The sequence below is a fragment of the Mastomys coucha genome, unplaced genomic scaffold (genome assembly GCF_008632895.1).
Source record: "Mastomys coucha isolate ucsf_1 unplaced genomic scaffold, UCSF_Mcou_1 pScaffold13, whole genome shotgun sequence".
In the NCBI taxonomy this organism is placed as follows: domain Eukaryota; kingdom Metazoa; phylum Chordata; class Mammalia; order Rodentia; family Muridae; genus Mastomys; species Mastomys coucha.
In genome coordinates this window covers 60,360,574-60,379,233 of record NW_022196895.1, presented here as the reverse complement: position 1 = coordinate 60,379,233, position 18,660 = coordinate 60,360,574, and the positions used below count along the sequence as shown (strand labels likewise).

The 18,660-nt window shown below is 43.6% G+C and overlaps 1 protein-coding gene and 1 long non-coding RNA gene across 4 annotated transcripts in view; one reads left to right on the top strand and one right to left on the bottom strand.

Moving 5' to 3' along the window:
* The first annotated feature begins 1,901 nt into the window (after positions 1 to 1,901).
* On the top strand, positions 1,902 to 18,449 carry Nars1 (asparaginyl-tRNA synthetase 1). Of its 3 annotated transcripts, none has more exons than XM_031365873.1 (15): positions 1,902 to 2,164; positions 3,142 to 3,221; positions 6,216 to 6,281; positions 6,384 to 6,476; positions 6,559 to 6,648; positions 7,670 to 7,748; positions 9,245 to 9,315; positions 10,504 to 10,590; positions 12,813 to 13,034; positions 13,133 to 13,332; positions 13,714 to 13,849; positions 14,588 to 14,701; positions 16,224 to 16,355; positions 16,658 to 16,789; positions 17,442 to 18,449. In XM_031365873.1, exons 1-15 carry the CDS (start codon positions 2,122 to 2,124, stop codon positions 17,571 to 17,573), a joined length of 1,677 nt encoding a protein of 558 aa, XP_031221733.1. In that variant the 5' UTR covers positions 1,902 to 2,121; the 3' UTR covers positions 17,574 to 18,449. The 3 variants fall into 3 exon arrangements, with proteins under 3 accessions (XP_031221733.1, XP_031221732.1, XP_031221734.1); XM_031365872.1 differs by having other exon boundaries at positions 1,906 to 2,164; positions 3,139 to 3,221; XM_031365874.1 differs by lacking the exon at positions 1,902 to 2,164 and adding an exon at positions 2,268 to 2,467 and having other exon boundaries at positions 3,139 to 3,221.
* The window catches only part of LOC116087269, an 11,832-nt gene continuing 6,726 nt past the window's right edge, over positions 13,555 to 18,660 (bottom strand). The window contains exon 2 of the long non-coding RNA XR_004117343.1: positions 13,555 to 13,931. This is a non-coding gene — a long non-coding RNA (uncharacterized LOC116087269). The remainder of the gene's footprint in view (positions 13,932 to 18,660) is intronic.

Genomic DNA, 18,660 nt, shown 5'->3' with positions numbered 1-18,660 from the left:
TTGTTTTTGTTTGTTTCTTTGTTTTTTGGAGGGGAAACTGGGACTGGAGAAATTTACATGTAAATAAAATATAAAAAAAAGATTTATTTATTTTATGTATATGAGTACACACTGTAGCTGTACAGATAGTTGTGAGCCTTCATCTAATTGTTGGGAATTGACTTTTAGGACCTCTGCTTGCTCTGGTCAACCCTACTCACTCCGGCCAGTCGGCCCTGCTCGCTCTGGGTCAGCCAGTAGACCCCGCTCGCTCAGGCTCAAAGATTTATTTATTTATTTATTTATTTATTATATGTAAGTACACTGTAGCTGTCTTCAGACGCACCACAAGAGGTCGTCAGATCTCATTACGGGTGGTTGTGAGCCACCACATGTGTGGTTGCTGGGATTTGAACTCAGGACCTTTGGAACAGCAGTTGGTGCTCTTACCCGTGGAGCCATCTCACCAGCCCGGGATATTAGTTTTTAAATGATCTTATTTCTTATTGTTCTGGGTGCTTGCAAGACAAACATGAAGCGGCTTGGGGGATCACCAAAGAAAAGGTCCTCCAGGGATAAACGGACTAACTTGTGTTTAAATTTAACTCTCCCAGGCGAGAGGGAAGTTGACTCTTCAATGCCTTACAGTAAGTCTCATAGTGATATTGCCACTGTTGTCTGCAGTACAGGTTCTACACACTACTTACTTCTTCCACACGCACACCCCTTCCCAGGCTGGGATGGAGTAAGGAGACCTCACAATGATTTTTGCCTTTTCTCTCTCCAAAAAAAATTGTTTTGTGGAGCAAAACACTGAATGGAACGAAAGCTCTATGGAGGGCGTTTGCGAATTTGACCGGATCCAGGAGAGGAGCCCGGAAGCTGCCCAACGTCAACATGACGACATCGGATTCGTATGCCCTGAATTTAGGCCGGTAACTATGGTGAAAGTTAAATAGAGATGGACCCTTTACCGTGCCCGGCAAACCAAATGGACTGAGTAGAGAGACCAGAATAATACGGAGAACGCAGTGTTCCGGGAACACGGTGACCACAAGAACAGAGCGACCCCTAGAATGACCATAGCCTGAACAATGCCATTAATGAAACACAATTCAGTCCGCGAGTCAATCAATAAAGGGCACTGGTAAACGCCAGCCAATTTCTGATAGTGACTTTCTCAGCTGTGCCGCAAAGAAACGTCAGGTCCTGGAGAGAGACAGTTTGCCTAGAAGAGTTAGCCAAGCGCTTCCTGAACTGCACGCTGTCTTGGGAGCACTAAGCCGATCCTAGCCAGACACATTACCTATATAACCTGACTGGTGACATAGAAGATCTACCACCAGAAGCAGGGAGTGCGGCCATCCCTCGCTGTCAGGGAGATTGTTAACAGGACCCTTACCGAATAGCACAGTGTCTGCATCGAACCTATACAAATCTTCTCGCATATTTTAAATCATCTGAGGATTATTAGTACATCGACCGACGCGATTAGATGTTATATAAGCTGTCCTTCTATTAGGGAAGTCTGTGGATGGTTGGCTCATCACAATTTCTTTTTTAAAGTATATTTTCGGGGGCTCAGCGGTTAAGAGCACTTGCTGCTCTTCCGAAGGTCTCGGGTTCGCTTCCTCAGCTCACAATCATCCAGAACTCAGGTCCCTAGAGGTCCAACGTCTGCTCTTTTACCAGGGCACGCATCCAGCGCGTGTAGCCGCAAACCACTCACTCATACATATAAATCGAAAAATAAATCTTTAAAAAAATTTCCCCTTTTCCACCATGGTGGTTGAATTCCTCAAAAATAGAACCTGCAATGCGTTCAGCTAGGCACAGGGCTGGGAATTCAGGGAGACTGACTTCTTCAGGTGCGTACCCCAACCCGAAGGACTTGCTATTGAGTCTCCTAAGCCGGGAGAACGCACTCCGCCCAGGGTCTTCGAACCGGAAGTGTTCTCTTCCCTGACTAAAAATGGCGGCCACTGCCTCACTCGCCCACCTCGTCTAGCCAATGGACACCCGACGTTCCGCTGACTCACATCCGCAACCGCTGGCTCTTAGGTGATCTGATGCAACAACGCCTCAGTCAAGGAAGCCTTAGAGTGCACGTTGCGGGGAGCGGGTGGCGGTGGTGCAGTGTCGATGTCCTCAGAGGTGGTCAGGGGGACTGCAGAGATGGTTCTCGGTGAGTGAGGCTCGGCGGAAGCGTCCCTGCCGAATTCCAGAACTTCTCTTAGTGCTTGGCGCGGCGTGGGCGCACTCCCCAATATTCGTGGGGCCCTGGTCCCTCGCCCCAGATCCTCAGACCTGGGCCACCTGAGCATCCTTCTCGGTGGTCCCGGGCTGGCTCTGCTCCAGCCCTGGGGGTCCCTGGGCCACCGCCTCCCTGGCCCCCAGCCCCACCGCGAACGACTAGGGCGCTGCAAGGGGTCTGGGACCTAGTGAAGCCCCAGATGTGCACTTCTTCAGTCGTTCTTCTGGGAATGATGTAAGGCTTTTAGTTAATTTTCGCACAACCTCATTTTTCCCCCCCGTGAGATCTGCAGCGGTGAAAATGAAAAAGATTTAAGAGACCGAGGCGATGTCACAGTAGCGAGGCCCTCTGCGGCTTAACCCCTGAGTTTGGATTTGTTTCGAAAGGCACAGGGAACTGTCATTTTCGTTTGCTCACTGTGCATGCACAGTTACTGGGGTGCCTGATTCACGTCGTGTTCTGTTTCTTCTCAGTACAGCTCTGTACGATGTATAGTGTCTTCCTGATTTGATCGATGAAGTAAGCACAGGAAGATTAAATAAATTCTCCCCAGGTCACTCCGACTTTTAAGATACAACGTCTAATAAATGGACGAATTTTAAAACTCTGCTTCTATTTTTGTGCAGTCAAGAAGACAGACGTACGAATAGGTTTCAGTAATGGAAAAAAATCATAGGAAGGTCAGATTTGTAATTCATTGTGTTAGGGGTGGGATAGTTTTAAACAGGGAGATTGGAAAAATAATATGTTGACTTTTGGACTGTGGGAATTTTTTACAAATCCGATGATTTTTTTGTTTACAAAGATAGAAAATTGATAAAGCATTTGCACTTTTAAGTGCCTGAGCATTACTGATGAGTGATGAGTAATTTTTCTTTCCTTTTTTTTTTTTTTTTTAAACACAGCAGAGCTCTATGTCTCTGACCGAGAAGGAAATGATGCAACGGGAGATGGAACCAAGGAGAAACCATTCAAAACAGGCCTAAAGGTAATCTCATTAGGACAACTGCACTGCCGTTTAGCAATGAGTGTTGACACTGAATGACCTGTCGAGAATTTTATTTCATTCTTCCTTTGAAAAGAAAATACTGCATTTGTTCACAGGACGGGGCGGGTCAGGGGGCAATATTTGTGTGCCTCTGCCACAGGTATGGGAGTCAGGGGATAATATCTCAGTACTGTTTGTTCTGTTGTTCAGCCATGTGAATTCTGAGCACCAAACTAAAACTCAGGCCATCCTGCTTTACCCACTCAGCCATCTCCCCAACCCAATAATTTTGTTTCAAACATTAGACTTCGAAAAGGAACCCTAAAAGGGAAGGTAAAAGGGGTATACACATATGTAGATTTAATAGTGGTAGGTCAAGGCCCAAACTTACATATATATCAGTTTTTTCTTTTTCTTCTTTACTACAAGGTGTTCATTTCTGGACTTATTTTCTCTGTCAGGTTGTCTATTTTTCAGTTCTTGTAACAGTAGGAATCCCCTCTGAATCACCACACTGACCCCATTCCCCCCGGGTGAGTCTGAAGAGGTCTCTTGATGGCCTTGTCATAGTGCAGATACCATCTTGACCTTGAGACCCAAAGACTTGACGTAACCAGCAACCCATCAGTGAACCAGCTTTTCAGAGCAGACTCACGAATCTGAATGCCTGAGACAAAAATGCCACTTCACGAATGGACTATTATTTTGGGGGCCTAGGAACATCATTACAAGGTTAGCTCATTCTAAGTTGCACATATCCCAGGAATCCTTCGATTCAGAATTAACTGCATCAGGTTAAGGTGTCCCCACTATAGTATTTGTTGACTATGTCGACCTGGAATGCTGGAGTCCTCTGGCTATACTCCAACAAGGGGGATGGTTAAATGCCCCTCTTTGGGAGAGCAAGACCCTGACACTCCTTTCTCTGTGCATCCATATATTTGGCCAATTCTTGTTTTCATAGATGCTTGCCAGCATCAGTCATCAAATCCTCCTAACCTAGAAGTGTTTTCTACTAAGGTCAGGCCACGTGGTCATGCTTTAATATGTTCTTTTAACGCTTCGGAGGGAGGTCTTTCCCAATTGGCGTTATCTCCTGGGACTTTGCAAAACCAGTGGTGAAGAGGGACGCTGCCGTCCGCCTGAAGGTGTGCGCTTCAGTCACTCCAGATGTGAGGAGTGGTAGTTAGTTAGGCTCTTCCCGTCTCTGACCTTAAAGATGAGTATCCGTGTACAGTTAGAGGGAGGAAATGGATTCCAAGGGCTCTGCAGGTGCAGCTATGTGTTCATGGAAGGTACGGCGTCCGTACAAAGAATGTAGGCAGTCACAGTGATCCTTTGCACTGGGGGCTGTGCGTGCCTTCTCTGGGAATGAGCGGAGATTTTTCAGGAATTTGGGCATTCCTCCCTTTGTTCTTTTTATGACTGCTTCTCGAGTGTGTGTGTGTATGTGTGTATGTGGGGGGTGGTTCTTAGCTAATCTTAAATAAATGTTGTTAATATTTCCTCAGAGGCGGAACTGTTTAAACCCCTTTAGTGACTGACTGTCTTTTGTAACTTTATGGCCTCTGGCCTTTAGCTGAGGAATGAAACCAGACAGGTCAGGCTGTATGGCTCATAGAACAGCGGAAGCACAGGGCAGCTCAGTAGCCCTAGAGGGGGCTCAAACAGGCAAAGACTAGATGGTAGGATCTCAAAGGTCAGGCTTTATAAATAAACTTCAGATTCTATTGCCCCAGAGAGTAAGGTGCTTCTCTTCCTGTTTGATGTAATAAATCTAGAGAAATTTTCAGACAGTGCTTGAAGGTTACTAAGATATTCATGTTTGTCTTTGACCCGTAATTCCAGCACTTGGAAGGTAAAGAAAGGTAGGAGGATCAGGAGTTCAAGGTCATCCTCAGCTGCGCAGCCAGATCAAGACTGATTTGAGCTGGAGACCCTATTTTGAAAATTGGCCTTTTGGGGCCAGTGAAATGGCTAAGTGGGTAAAGGTGATTGCTACCAATCTTGACAATCTGAGTTCAGACCCATGTGGTGGGAAGAGGAAGTTGATGTTTCTAGTTGTCCTCTGACCACACACACTCACTCAATAAAAACATAACAAGCATTTTTAATTTTTTTTTATATTCACTAACTTAAATCATACAAACTATAAACTACTAAGTGATATATAATACAGTAATGCCTGATATACCAATGTCTTGGTTAGGGTTTTACTGCTGTGAACACACACCATGACCAATGAAAGTCTTATAAAGAACAACATTTAATTGGGCCTGGCTTACAGGTTCAAAACATCAAGGTGGGCATGGCAGCACCCAGGCAGGCAGAGCTGAGAGTTCTGCATCTTCATCTGAAGGCTGCTAGCAGAATACGGACTTCCAGGCAGCTAGGATGAGGGTCTTATAGCCCACACCCACTGTGACACACCTACTCCAACAGAGCCACACCTTCTAATAGTGCCACTTCTTGGGCCAAGCATATTCAAACTGTGACAACCAATACTGATGAAAAAAAATAGTCTCGTGAGAGTTTTTCAAATTAAATGGAGATTAGCCTTCTGGGTAACTTGGCTTTTACTTTGTTGAAAGAGTTTCAGACCTGCCTATCTTAGGTCCCGCCTTTGATATTTTACAAGTCTCCAACTTTTCAGATAGTGTTTGCAAAGTGTTCTTGCTTCCCGCTTCCCCTCTCCTGTTGTTGGCGTAGCTGTGCTGGTCCCTATGACCATCTGACCCTCTTCTCTGACGGGGTGGAGGTAGGGGCTTACTTGCTGTGTGCCTGAACTGGTTGGGATTTTCAGTAGCGTGACATGGAGAGCAAACTCCTTTTGTAGGAGACTCGGTGAGTCATCCTGCTGACGTAGTTTTTGCCTCTTGGCTCCTGACGTTTTCTTCTAGGCTCTTGGTAATGTTCAGATTCATAATCCAGGTGTGGTTTTGGCTACTAAGCATTGCATAATACTGAAATGTTTTCTCTCTCCTCCTCTCCAAGGCTTTGATGACAGTTGGAAAAGAGCCGTTTCCCACCATTTATGTGGATTCACAAAAGGAAAATGAGGTAGGGTGCACCAAAACCTTTTCGAGAGTATATTTTGTGAAAAATAAGTTTTCTGAGCACGTAGAGGTATTGATAACCCATATCCTTATGCTCTCTCTGTAGAGGTGGGATGTTATTTCTAAGTCACAGATGAAGAACATCAAGAAGATGTGGCACAGAGAACAGATGAAGAACGATTCTCGGGAGAAGAAAGAGGTGACTAATGAATTTGCCACTACACATTTTTACAGTTAACACCCAGCACTATCTTTACCAATTATGTTATTTTTAAAATTAGGCAGAAGATAACTTACGAAGAGAAAAGAACTTGGAGGAAGCAAAAAAAATTATCATTAAAAATGACCCGAGCCTACCAGAGCCGGCATGTGTGAGTGTCTGTCGTTCCTCCTGTTGTGGGCTTGGCTGCATCTGCACTACTTATGGGTTTGCAGGGCACACATCCTTTGTTCTGCTGTTCTGTCTTCCTTTTTAGGAGAAAGAGACAGTGTTCTGAGTGCTGAGAGGTTGCCTTTGAGAGGTTCAGTTTGATCCTAAAGTTTAGAGATTACGTGATGAGTGGTAGATTCTGCTCCCACTGACCAGCAGCAGAAAATGATGGCTGCCGTCTGGCTGTGCTGGCTAGTCTGAGGCAAATGATTTTGCCTTCTCTAGAAAAAGTCAAAAGGTAGATTTTTCACAAGTTTTGCAAGTACTTCAGAAGCATTTATGACTCTTTGAAAGGTTTGCTCTTGTTTTTTTTTCTGGAACTCAAACAGATTGCTGACCCAGCAGTGAGTGTGGCTTGGGCTCCAGGAATGTTCCTGCCAGCGAAGTGTCTGTCAGTTCCTCTTCGCAGCATTGTCCTCTCCGTTTAGGTTTCCGGTGTCTGGGTGTTTAGACCTGTGAGGCTGGGATTGTTGCTAGTGTGGGTGACACATCTCTTGTAACAACCTGAATTCAGTTATTAACTGATTTTCTGTAACAGGATCTGGAACAGTTTTAGGTATCTCTCATTGCCAATTTTGCGTTAATGGTAAAGGACGTTTTCTTTTCTTTCTTTTTTTAAGTCCAGCATAGTAAAGTAAGGTGTTTGATTCTGAACTGTCCCCAATTTTGTTTTATTTGTTTTTTTTTTTTTTTTACTGATTATTGTGGTGGTGGGGGTTTTCTTGTTTGGTTTGATTTTTTGTTGTTATTGGATGTTTGGTTGTTGTTTGAAACAAACATACTCCTGACTGGCCTAGAATTCATTGAACCCCTCCCTGTCTTTTCCTTACAAGTACTGGCATTAAGTATGTCCGCCGTATACCCAGCAGTGGTTGTGTCTGACACTTGACTATGGAATATTGATGAAAATGGTGGTCTGAAATAATGACATGTTTCAAGTAGTTTTCATTTAAATTTGACAGGTAAAGATTCGTGCGTTAGAAGGATACAGAGGCAAGAGAGTGAAGGTGTTTGGCTGGGTCCACAGATTACGCAGGCAAGGTGAGTGGGTAGGTTTTCTTTCCCTCTTTACAGTCTTAAATAATCCTGATTTTAGGTGAAGAAGAACATAGAAACATCTCTTCAGGTTTGTTTGGGTTCTTGGTGTACTGCCTTTTTAAAGGGTGTGGTAATTGATAGCCTACATTGGTTCCTATGCCACGTGACTCTGAAAGTGGGAAACTTAGACATCCCTTCACCTGTTAGAAGTCCCAGTGGTCAGGGGGTGTATAATAAGTACATCATCCTCAAACTGAGTTTTAATTATTTAATGAGAAACAGGGACATATGTTATAAGGACAGATCCTCATCTAGAATATGATCCCAGAGGTTTTTTGTGTGCTTATTTTTCTTTTATTTTCTTATGTTAGCATCCTCGTTGGTCCCCTGCCCTCCCATGTATCACCATGTGTGAGAAGGCATGTTTGAATGTATGTATGTGGTCAGATATGTGGAGGCATATGCACATGGAAGCCTGAGACTGACGTCTGACATTATCCAGGGTTTATCTTCCACTGTATCTGTTTGAGGCAGGGTCTCTCACTTGAACCCGGAGCTCCTTGACATGGCTGGTCTAGCTAACCAGTTTGCTGTGGACGGCTCCCAGCTCTTCTAAGGCTGGAATTACAGGGGCCACCACACCCACCTACCTTGCTGTTTGCATGGGTTCTGGGGGTCTGAAATCTGCTCCTCATACCTGCATGGCAAGCACTTTAACCACAGACTAGCTCCTCATCCCCGACACCTTAGTTTTGATTTTTATAATTACCTTCACGCTGACATTTTTTTTCTTTTTAAAATATTTATTTATTTTATGTATGTGAATACACTCTAGCTGTACAGGTAGTTGTGAGCCTTCATCTGATTGTTGGGAATTGATTTTTTTAGGATCTCTGCTGGCTCTGGTTGGCCCCTCTCCTCACTTGCTCAGTCCCTGCTTGCTCTGGCCCAAAGATTTATTATTATAATTAAGTACACTGTAGCTGTCTTCAGATGCACCAGAAGAGGGCGTCAGATCTTATGGTGGTTGTGAGCCACCGTGTGGTTGCTGGGATTTGAACTCATGACCTTTGGAAGAGCAGTCAGTGCTCTTACCTGCTGAGCCATCTCACCAGCCCTTTTTCTCCTTTTTATTAGTTTATTACTTAACTGTAAGTGATTATCAAGTTGCTCATAAAAACGAATGGGATATAAGTGAGTGTGTATCTTCACATCTTTATGCCCCTTCTGAGTGCTCAGTACTGTTCTGTACATTGTAGGGGGTTCAGAAGTATGTACGACAGTGCCTCGGGTCAGGACTGACAGACTGTCCCTTGATCATGTGGATGGCAACGACCGTGTACCATTAGAACATACAGTACATAAAAAATAGGCTTGGGGGAACTCCACATGTAGAGGTTGGAACTGCTGATGCTTAGCCTTGGAGCTGCTCATGTAGGGTGGGCTATGAAGTACTCTGGAGTCCCTTGAGACTGGCTGAATTTTGTTCTCATTTCTAGGAAAGAATTTGATGTTTTTGGTGTTGCGAGATGGTACGGGTTATCTTCAGTGTGTCTTGTCAGATGACTTGGTAGGTATTTTATCTTAAATCTGTCTGTAAGATTGTATTTAATAGGGCCCATAATTGTAAATTTTGAGAATTTTAGAATTCACATATTTTAAATTTTTACTGTGTTGACTGGATACCTGTATCAAACCATTGAATATCACAAATGTAAACAAATTTGATTATACCTTAGAAAAGCTAGAGGGGAAACTTTTGCTATGGAAATTTTCTGAAACATAAAATCTTAGAACATTATAGAGAGCCGGTTTATGGTGGATCCTGGTTTGTTTCCCTGGATGTCGTATTCACAACAGTGTCTTTCCTTCTGCTCCCCCGTTTCTTTGTGGGAGGAAACCCCAGAAACATTATTTTGTGGAGTGTCCCACAGTGTGAGATTGGTTAATCCTGCCTTGTGTCACTCAGTGCACTTCTGCTTGCACTGCTCTTACAAACGGACGTCGTGCCTGATAGTATTGGACTTTTATTTCCTTCACACAGCTATAAGTGAACCTCTGTTCCTCTGGTTATGTCAAGAGGCACATGATGCCCACTTGTGTCTCTGTAATTAGTAGCTACAAGTGTAAGCACCCCTATCCCACTATTGTCAAATTGCTCTTCTCTTGTAACGACTTTAGCACGTACTGATCATCACAGTGTAGAGAAGCTCTGTCCGTCTAAGTCAAAGATGGACTGTGGGGATCTGTAGTGGGGGCTAGTGTCCTTTATCTTAAGTGTTCATATAAAGGGGGCAGATATGTTTTTATACAGCCATGTTTTGAATGATAGTACCACAGTCCAACAAGTACATTACTAAACTATCATGTTGAGCAAATATTAGGGTGTACTTAACTTAGTTGTCATATCAGTAGGTCATATAAACGCACCCCATTGCTAAAAGAAATATTGTGTGGTGCGTGGCTATACTGATTCACTGCATTCTCCAAAAATAGCTAGCTAGCATTCTCTCTCTCCCTCTCTCTCCAATTTTAGAAATCAGTGGTGAACCGGGATGGTGGCACAGCCTATAATCAATCCTAGCACTTTCTCTTAGAGGCAGGAATGTCAAAAATCCAAGGTTAGCTGGGCTGTATGAGACTATCTCCAATAGAAAACCAAACCAAAATTAACTTGTTTGTAAATAATTGGTTTACATTTATTAGACTATTTTAAATCAACTTCAGTGGGCTAATATGAACTTTGACCTTTTTACAGTGTCAATGCTACAATGGAGTAGTCTTGTCCACGGAGAGTAGTGTGGCAGTGTATGGAACACTAAACCTAACTCCAAAGGGCAAACAGGTAAGCGCGCCGAACTCGTGGGGAAAGGAATTGGTATTTAATAGTTTGTTCCCCGATGTCTGTAGTTTTGGTATTGTTCTATAAATGCATAAGTGTCAAATACTATAAAGTCAATCTAATATGTCCAGTAGACTATGTGCACTTATGTGTTTATCTTAGTCTGCCTTTTGCAGCTCATAACCCCATCTCATGGACTGGGAAATTCATGACGAAAAGACATTTTTCTTGCAGTTCTGGAGGTTGGGAAGTTCAAGATAGAGAGCCTACTTTTAGTGATGGCTTTTTTGCTGTGACATACCATGACACAACTAACACATCCAAGTGAAAGAATGCATTCAGTAGATTTGGATGGGGCTGCCATGGCTTCTGTAACAAACCCAGTTGCATGATCACTAGCAGCTAATCCACTGTCTTAACTAAGGATTTCATGGAGAGACACCATGACCAAGGCAACTCTTATAAAGGAAACATTTACTTGGGGCTGGCTTACAGGTTCAGAGGTTCAGTCCATTATCATCATGGCAGGAAGCATGGCAGTGTGCAGGCAGACATGGGGCTGGAGGATCCGAGAGTTCTACATCTTGATCCACAGGCAGCAGAAAGGGACTGAATTCCATAGGCGGCCGTTCCACACTGAGCAGAGCTTGAGCATAGAGACCTCAAAGCCCACCCCCACAGTGATGCACAAGGCCATGCCTCCTTACAGTGCCACTGCCCGGGAGCCAAGGGTTCAAGCACATGAGTCTGCGGGGCCAAACCTATTTAAACTCTGAGGATTTTAGAAAACACTAGTCTAAACGGAAACTTTCTGAATAGGAATTGGTAGTGTCTTAGAAAAAAGAAAAAAGAAAGAAAGTGGGAGAGGGACCGAACGTTGGAATATATTTTCGCTTTATCCAAGGGCAGGGAACCTATGCTAGTAACATTTACCTGTTGCTAGTTACAATTCAAATAGCTACTGTGGTTTTAACTGTTGCCTAGAAAAAAAAAAAAACCCTACAAGTGTAGCTTATTAACCACAAGAGGGAGCAAATACTCCTAGTACCAGTGTTCATGTAAAAGCCTGCCCTGTAATAAAAATGAGTGTCTGTTCACTGAGCTTTCTTGAAGTACTGTGATTACAGATGGAGTGGTTGTCATGGTGTTGCTTGCTGTCCCACTGGCAACAAGATAATTACATGCTCCCGGAGTGAGAGGCCTTTAGAATAAATTACTCTCCATGGAGTCAATAGGGAAAATTCGGATTTTCTTTTTCTAAGTAGATGACTGCTTTGAGTAAAATATTTCCATTTAAATGTAAGACTTTATTTTTTACTTCAATTACGTATATGTATGTAGGTATATGTTATGTGCTCACAAGCACAGCCGGCCCTCAGAAACTAGAGGCATCAGGCGTCATGGAGCTGATTTTAAAGGTGATTGCTAGCCACCCTGTGGGTGCTGGGAACTGGACTCAGATTCTTTGGACGGGTAGAATGCACTCTTAACTGCTGAACTAGCTTTTAATTTCCATATTTAAGTTTTAAATATAGAGAAGTATGTTAACTCTTTAGACAAATGCTAGAAAAAGAAACCATCATGCTAATAGTTGTTAGTTACTCTAGGTCACGGAATTAGAGTTGATGTAACTCATAGTATTTGCCTTTGTCTTAATTAGGGTTTTCACTACAGTGAAGAGACACCATGACCAGTGCAGCTTTTATAAAGGACAATATTTACTTGGGGCTGGCTTACAGTTTTAGAGGTTCCGTCCACTGTGATCAAGGCAGGAAGCAGCAGCATGCAGGTAGACATGATGCTGAAGAAACTGAGAGTTCTACATCTTGATTTGCAAGCAGCAGGCGAGGACTCTCCTCCACAGGCAGCCAGGAGGATGGGCACTAAGCGGAGCTTGAGCATAGGCTCTCAGAGCCCACCCTACAGGGACACACTTCTTCCAACAAGGCCACACCCACGGGTGCCACTTCCCATGGGCCAAGCATATTCAAACTACCACAGCCTTTTTAGTTTATAAAATGCATGTGTGTGTTTACATGGGAAGAAGTATTAAATGTAAAATTATAGAGCTAAGTTATTGGGTCTCTAATTGTGGAGACTAAAGCTACTAACCATGTTCTTAAAATAACCTTTCTGAAAACTTGGCTCTAACATCTTCAGTGCTATTAATGTTTAGTGTCTGTCTCACTTTCTCTGCTTTTCTCTTCTGCCTTTTACACATGTAGGCTCCGGGAGGCCATGAGCTGAGCTGCGACTTCTGGGAACTTGTGGGGCTGGCTCCAGCTGGAGGGGCTGATAACCTGATCAACGAGGAATCGGATGTGGACGTCCAGCTCAACAACCGGCACATGATGATCCGGGGAGAGAACATGTCCAAAATCCTGAAAGCACGGTCCATGATCACCAGGTGTTTTAGGGACCACTTCTTCGACAGGGGGTACTGTGAAGTAAGTGCCTGTTACAGGTCACCTTTTGCAAGTGGTACCCGGTGTCGCTTGGAAGTGATGACCACAACAGACACGTTTGCTCCTCCTCGCCTTAACAGGTTACCACTCCAACACTGGTGCAGACGCAGGTGGAAGGTGGGGCCACACTCTTCAAGCTTGACTATTTCGGGGAAGAAGCATTTTTGACCCAGTCCTCACAGTTGTACCTGGAGACCTGCCTTCCAGCCCTGGGAGATGTTTTTTGTATAGCCCAGTCATACAGGGCCGAACAGTCCAGGACACGGAGACACCTGGCTGAGTATGTAATTGTCTTACCTAAGCGACTCCTTGGGCTGGGGTAGAGGTCAGCTGGTAGAGTGCATGCTTAGCATATACAGCGTTAAGTCCCCAGCATCACATAGAAGTGGACCTGGTGGCACTTACTGGTAATCTCACTTGGGAGGTAGAGGCAGGAGGATTAGACGTTCAGGGCCAGGCTGGCCTATAAGACCCTGCCAAAGCAGAAAGAAAAGGCAGTTGGTTCCTTAGGCCACAACCAAAATCTATTCTCTGATTTTCCTGTGAGCTTTCAGTGAGATACCTAGAGTTCACTCTGAACAATTCCCCAAGGTTCAAACCTTTGCTTGAGAGAGATGTCTGTGTGCAATAGGAGCAGCGCTCAGCTGTGGCTTTTCTTCAGGTTCACTCACGTGGAAGCCGAGTGCCCTTTCCTGACCTTTGAGGACCTCCTGAACCGTTTAGAGGACCTAGTGTGTGATGTGGTGGCCAGAGTCTTGAAGTCACCAGTGGCAAGCATAGTGCATGACCTCCACCCGGTAGGTGTGGTGTTGTCTCCAAATGAAAAGATTCCAGTCTTTGTGGAAGACAGAGTCACTCTGTTCTTGTAGGTTTGGTGAACTGAAATAAGTAAATAATGTTTTAAAACTTTAATACTGGTAAATTGCCAATGACCGTATTTAAGTTTAGAGAAGAGGCAGTTCATAAGTGTTTCTTCATCTGAAATACTCTTTCCTAATAATGACCTGCAGAACTGCTTTCTATGCTAAAGAGCTTATTGTTACTGTATGTGGAATGGTGCAGATGGGAAGGCAGAGAACAACTTGGTGGATTGGCTCCCTCCTCCACTGCCTCCAGCCGTGGTCCATGGATCCGACCCTGGGTATCATACTTTCATAGAAAAGACTTTACCTGCCAAGCCATCTCTCTAGGGTCCAATCCCATCCCCTGCTTGTACACACACACACACACACACACACACACACACACACACACAGAGATGGGTATTTTGCTTATGTGTATATCTGTGTACCATATGTATGCATTGTCTCTGAAAGTCAGAAGAAGGTGCTGGATCCCTACCTAGAACTAGAGTTACAGCTGGTTACAAACTGCCATGTTGGGGCTGGCAATCGAACCCGGGGCCTCTGGAAGAGCAGCCCATACTCAACCACTGAGCCATTTCTCCAGCCCCTCCCTCCTTTCATTTCTTCACAGGCATTTTAAGGCTGGATGCTTTCTTTTTATACAGTTTTGCTCTTTTCTTTTTACTCTAGAACTTTAAACCCCCCAAACGACCCTTCCGCCGGATGAACTATCGCGATGCTATTGAGTGGCTGAGGGAGCATGATGTAAAGAAAGAAGATGGGACATTCTACGAGTTTGGAGATGTACGTGTCCCTTTCTCATTGCTTCACAGGGGCTTGTGTGCTTGAACAGGTTGCTGGTTGTGGCTGCTTCCTGATGCTGGATGCCTCTGCTTGCCCTCAAGTCAATAATAGTAGCAAAAACTACTTAAGATTATCTGGATTCATGATAGAGTGCACTTTAGAACAGGGTCTCTTCTGTGGAGTTCCAGAATATTTGAATTCCTTTTTTTCTCTTACCACTAATGATTATTCCTCAGCCAACTCATTCGCCAGCATCTTGAGCTAGGACCCCAACATGCAAGTATTCAGATCTATACTTGACCACCCTGCTTCGCTGTTGGCATGTGTGTTCACAGGTGAGCCATGAATAGCTGCTGCTCCGCAGAGCTTTGCTTTGGCTTCAGAAGTGATTTGCAGTGAGAACAAATGACGTCAGGTCTCCACACATCACCCTTGCTGTCTTGTAAATTCAGTTTATGATGTATAGCATAATTCTGAACTGAAGTTTTAAAGTACCTTATTATACCTTAAAAGTGCCTAGTGCAATTGAGTGGAATAGTCCCCAGCTGTAGTGCCCTAGGTGGGCTTCTCTCTCAGCCTGCTATGTAACTGAGGGTTACTGACCCAACTGTCCTCATGTCTACTGTGAAGTGACACCCTCTCCTAGCAGATGATGTGGTCAGGGCCAGTAGCACAGGAAGCTCTTGGTGCATGCTGGCGTGTATTTCTCCCTCCCATAGCACGGGTCCCAAGAGCTTGTGAATAGTCTGCAGGCTTTTCCGGGTACACATTCATCTCATACAGAACCACAGTATGGGAGACAGATACCATCTAAGAGATCAGATCAGAGTGTTTCCCCCATTTCATCCTGTCCCTCCAAACCTTCAGGGAGCAGAGCCAGTGCCTGCCCAGTTCTGTTTCAGCCCTTACACAAAGCAGTGAGCCTGTCTAGTTCTCTGTTAGCTTTTACTGGCACAGGACTTTGGACTTCTGATTTGAATACAGTTTCTAGAGAGACTAACTTCGCTTGGTTTGTCATCTAATATTTCCTGGCTATTGTTGCAGGTGTGATAACACAAACTTGATGTTGGTTATTTACTTTATTATTGTTCCTACCCCTGAATAAGTGATTTATTGTGACAGGAAAGGAGTGCAGGTAGCAGTTTAAAGATGAATGTCATTGGTACTCTACAGATCAGTCACATTCTGGAGCTTACACTGACTGCTTTCTGCTCTGGAGACTTGGGTCTGGCCACTGACCAAGAGTCAGAGCAGCGTCTAGTCATAACTTCAGGTGCCTGGGGCAGTGGGGTCATTCCATAGCACACTCAGCACATGGGCTGTGTTAAAAGCTAATCCTACTATCACTCAAGTGATAGCCACAAGTAGATTTTATTTCTTTTCTAAATAAATTGTTCCTATATACATGTGCACAGGTTGTCGGACCATGTGCATTCTCTAGTATACTATAGGAACTGATTGAGGGTAAAGGCTGGTTTCTTTTTGCAGTTTTAAATGTTAATGAAATCTGGTTTAACCTCAGGATATTCCCGAAGCGCCAGAGAGACTGATGACAGACACCATTAATGAACCAATCCTGCTGTGTCGATTTCCTGTGGAGATTAAGTCCTTCTATATGCAGCGCTGTCCTGAGGATCCTCGCCTTACTGAATCTGTCAGTTTGTAATTCCATGAGTATTAGAAAATTTGCTTTTTTAAGGGTCTGGGGACTGTAATTTAGGATAAGATATAGCTCATAGAAAGTATTTCATAAATCTAGAATGACAGTAATTAAAGGAAAAATCCCTTCCCTGGCAACAGTTGGCATGTTCTGTTAAAGAATTTGAGTATTACTTGAATTTTGTGTAGTCTCGGGGCTTCCTTTCAAGGTAGCAGCTTGATAAGTAATTTCCCTAAAGCCTTGAAGTTGTGTCTGGTAGAGTGGTAATTGTGGGTTTTTCAACTTACTGTTTTAAGGTAGACGTGTTGATGCCCAACGTCGGTGAGATTGTGGGAGGCTCGATGCGCTCCTGGGACAGTGAGGAGATTCTAGAAGGCTATAAGAGGGAAGGGATTGACCCCGCTCCCTATTACTGGTATACAGATCAGGTAAAAGCAATTGTTTAAACGTCTTTAAATTTTTTTCACTGTTAATACTTTTTGCATACATTGTTTAGGAGGCCAGAAACCCAGGTATTCAGATGAGCTGTGTGTGCTTCGTGTAGCATTGGGATATTGCCACTTTTGTCTTTAGTCAGTTTGTAAAGCTTTATCTGCTGCAGTTTGTTTTTTGTTTTAGTTTTGATGTGAAGGGGGCCTGTTTGTTTGTTCACATGCAATGCCCTCAGAGGCCAGAAGAGGGCTTAAGATCTGGAACCACCCCTACAGATAGTATTAAGCTACCATGTGGATGCTGGGATTTGAACCAGGCCCTCTGGAAAAGCAGCCAGTGCTCTCAACTGTTGAGTTACCTTGTTAGCCCCTGCTGCAGGTTTAAAAAAAAATAAATTATTAGATCCTACCAGCATCTAATGCTATTCCTCACTTTCCTCTGATAAATAAAGGCAATTAGTTTGAAAGGTGAAATCTCTTCAGATGGTTCACCGAACTATTCCTCTCTGCATGGTTTATGAAGGCATATGGATTTGGGTCACACTGTGGAAGTAATTATGAGTAATTATTACTCATAGGAGTAATAATTTTAATGTGGTTAGATAAGATGCAGTTTTAAAATAAGCATTCTTTCTCATTTATTTAACAGAGAAAATATGGCACATGTCCTCATGGAGGGTACGGCTTGGGCTTGGAGCGATTTCTCAGCTGGATTCTGAACAGGCATCACATCCGAGATGTGTGCTTATACCCTCGGTTTCTCCAGCGCTGCACGCCCTGACCTCGAGGGGATGAAAAGTTAAGACTACTGGTCTCTGCAAAAGAACAAATGCCCAGATTGCCCCTTGACGTCCGGTTGGGGGTAGTAGCTTTCTCCTGCCTTTGTGTTCTTTCTTCCCATTGTCACAAGAAGCAGTAGGTGTCACTTGAACATCAAGTGGCATTGGTATTGTTCCTCTAATAAAAATACTCATGACAAAATTGTCACGTCACTCTTTAGTTATGGAAATATTTTACTGAGCTGTAGATTACAATCATCGTATTAAATAAGTCTATTAATTAAGCCATATATGACTATACAGTTTTTAATTATGGTCTGGCATTCCAGTGACTCCATCTTTTAAGTGTCACTGGAGTTCTTTAATTTATTATATACATCAGTTACAGCAAGCATCTAAAAGAGTAATTGGCTCTTTGACGTAAAGGATACTGGAGTTGAATACATAGCCTTTACGTTCACTATATCTTTTCTAAATTCATACAGTGTCTATTCTGAGGGGTATGAGTTGACAGGGAAAAAATTATTGAAGTGGAATTGGATTATAATTTGCAGTGAGCATGATTTGGATGGTGGGTTATTCACATGATTCCAACCCCCTCAACCTTTAGTTTAAGAACAGAGGGCAGGTGGGGCTTCCCTCTTTGATGTAATTCCTGGGTGACAAAATGTAAATCTGTTTCCAAAGGCTTTGCCCTTGGAATCTTAGCCACCATAGACAGCTAGGTGATCCCTGCCTCGCTTGCTCGCTTGTCCTTAGGTGCCATCTGCGCAGCCTTGTAGGCTCAGCAGGATCACTGATGGCTGCAGTGCCCAGTTGCTCTCCTCAATGCATGCCATGTGTTCTGATGTAACTAATAAATGAGCAGTAGTTAAAAACAAAACACATCATTTTGCTGACTTATTTTCTCAGTGTTGACCATCTCTGTCTGACTCACATTTTAAATCTTATTTTTTTGTTATGATTATTACGTTCTGAAGTTGGTATTATAGAGTGTCATGATAGTAAGAGAATGGGTTTTTAAAATTTGATGGATGCTTGAGTCCTAGTTACAAGTTTTTAGTTGTTAGTTTTATTTCTTTTTTTTTT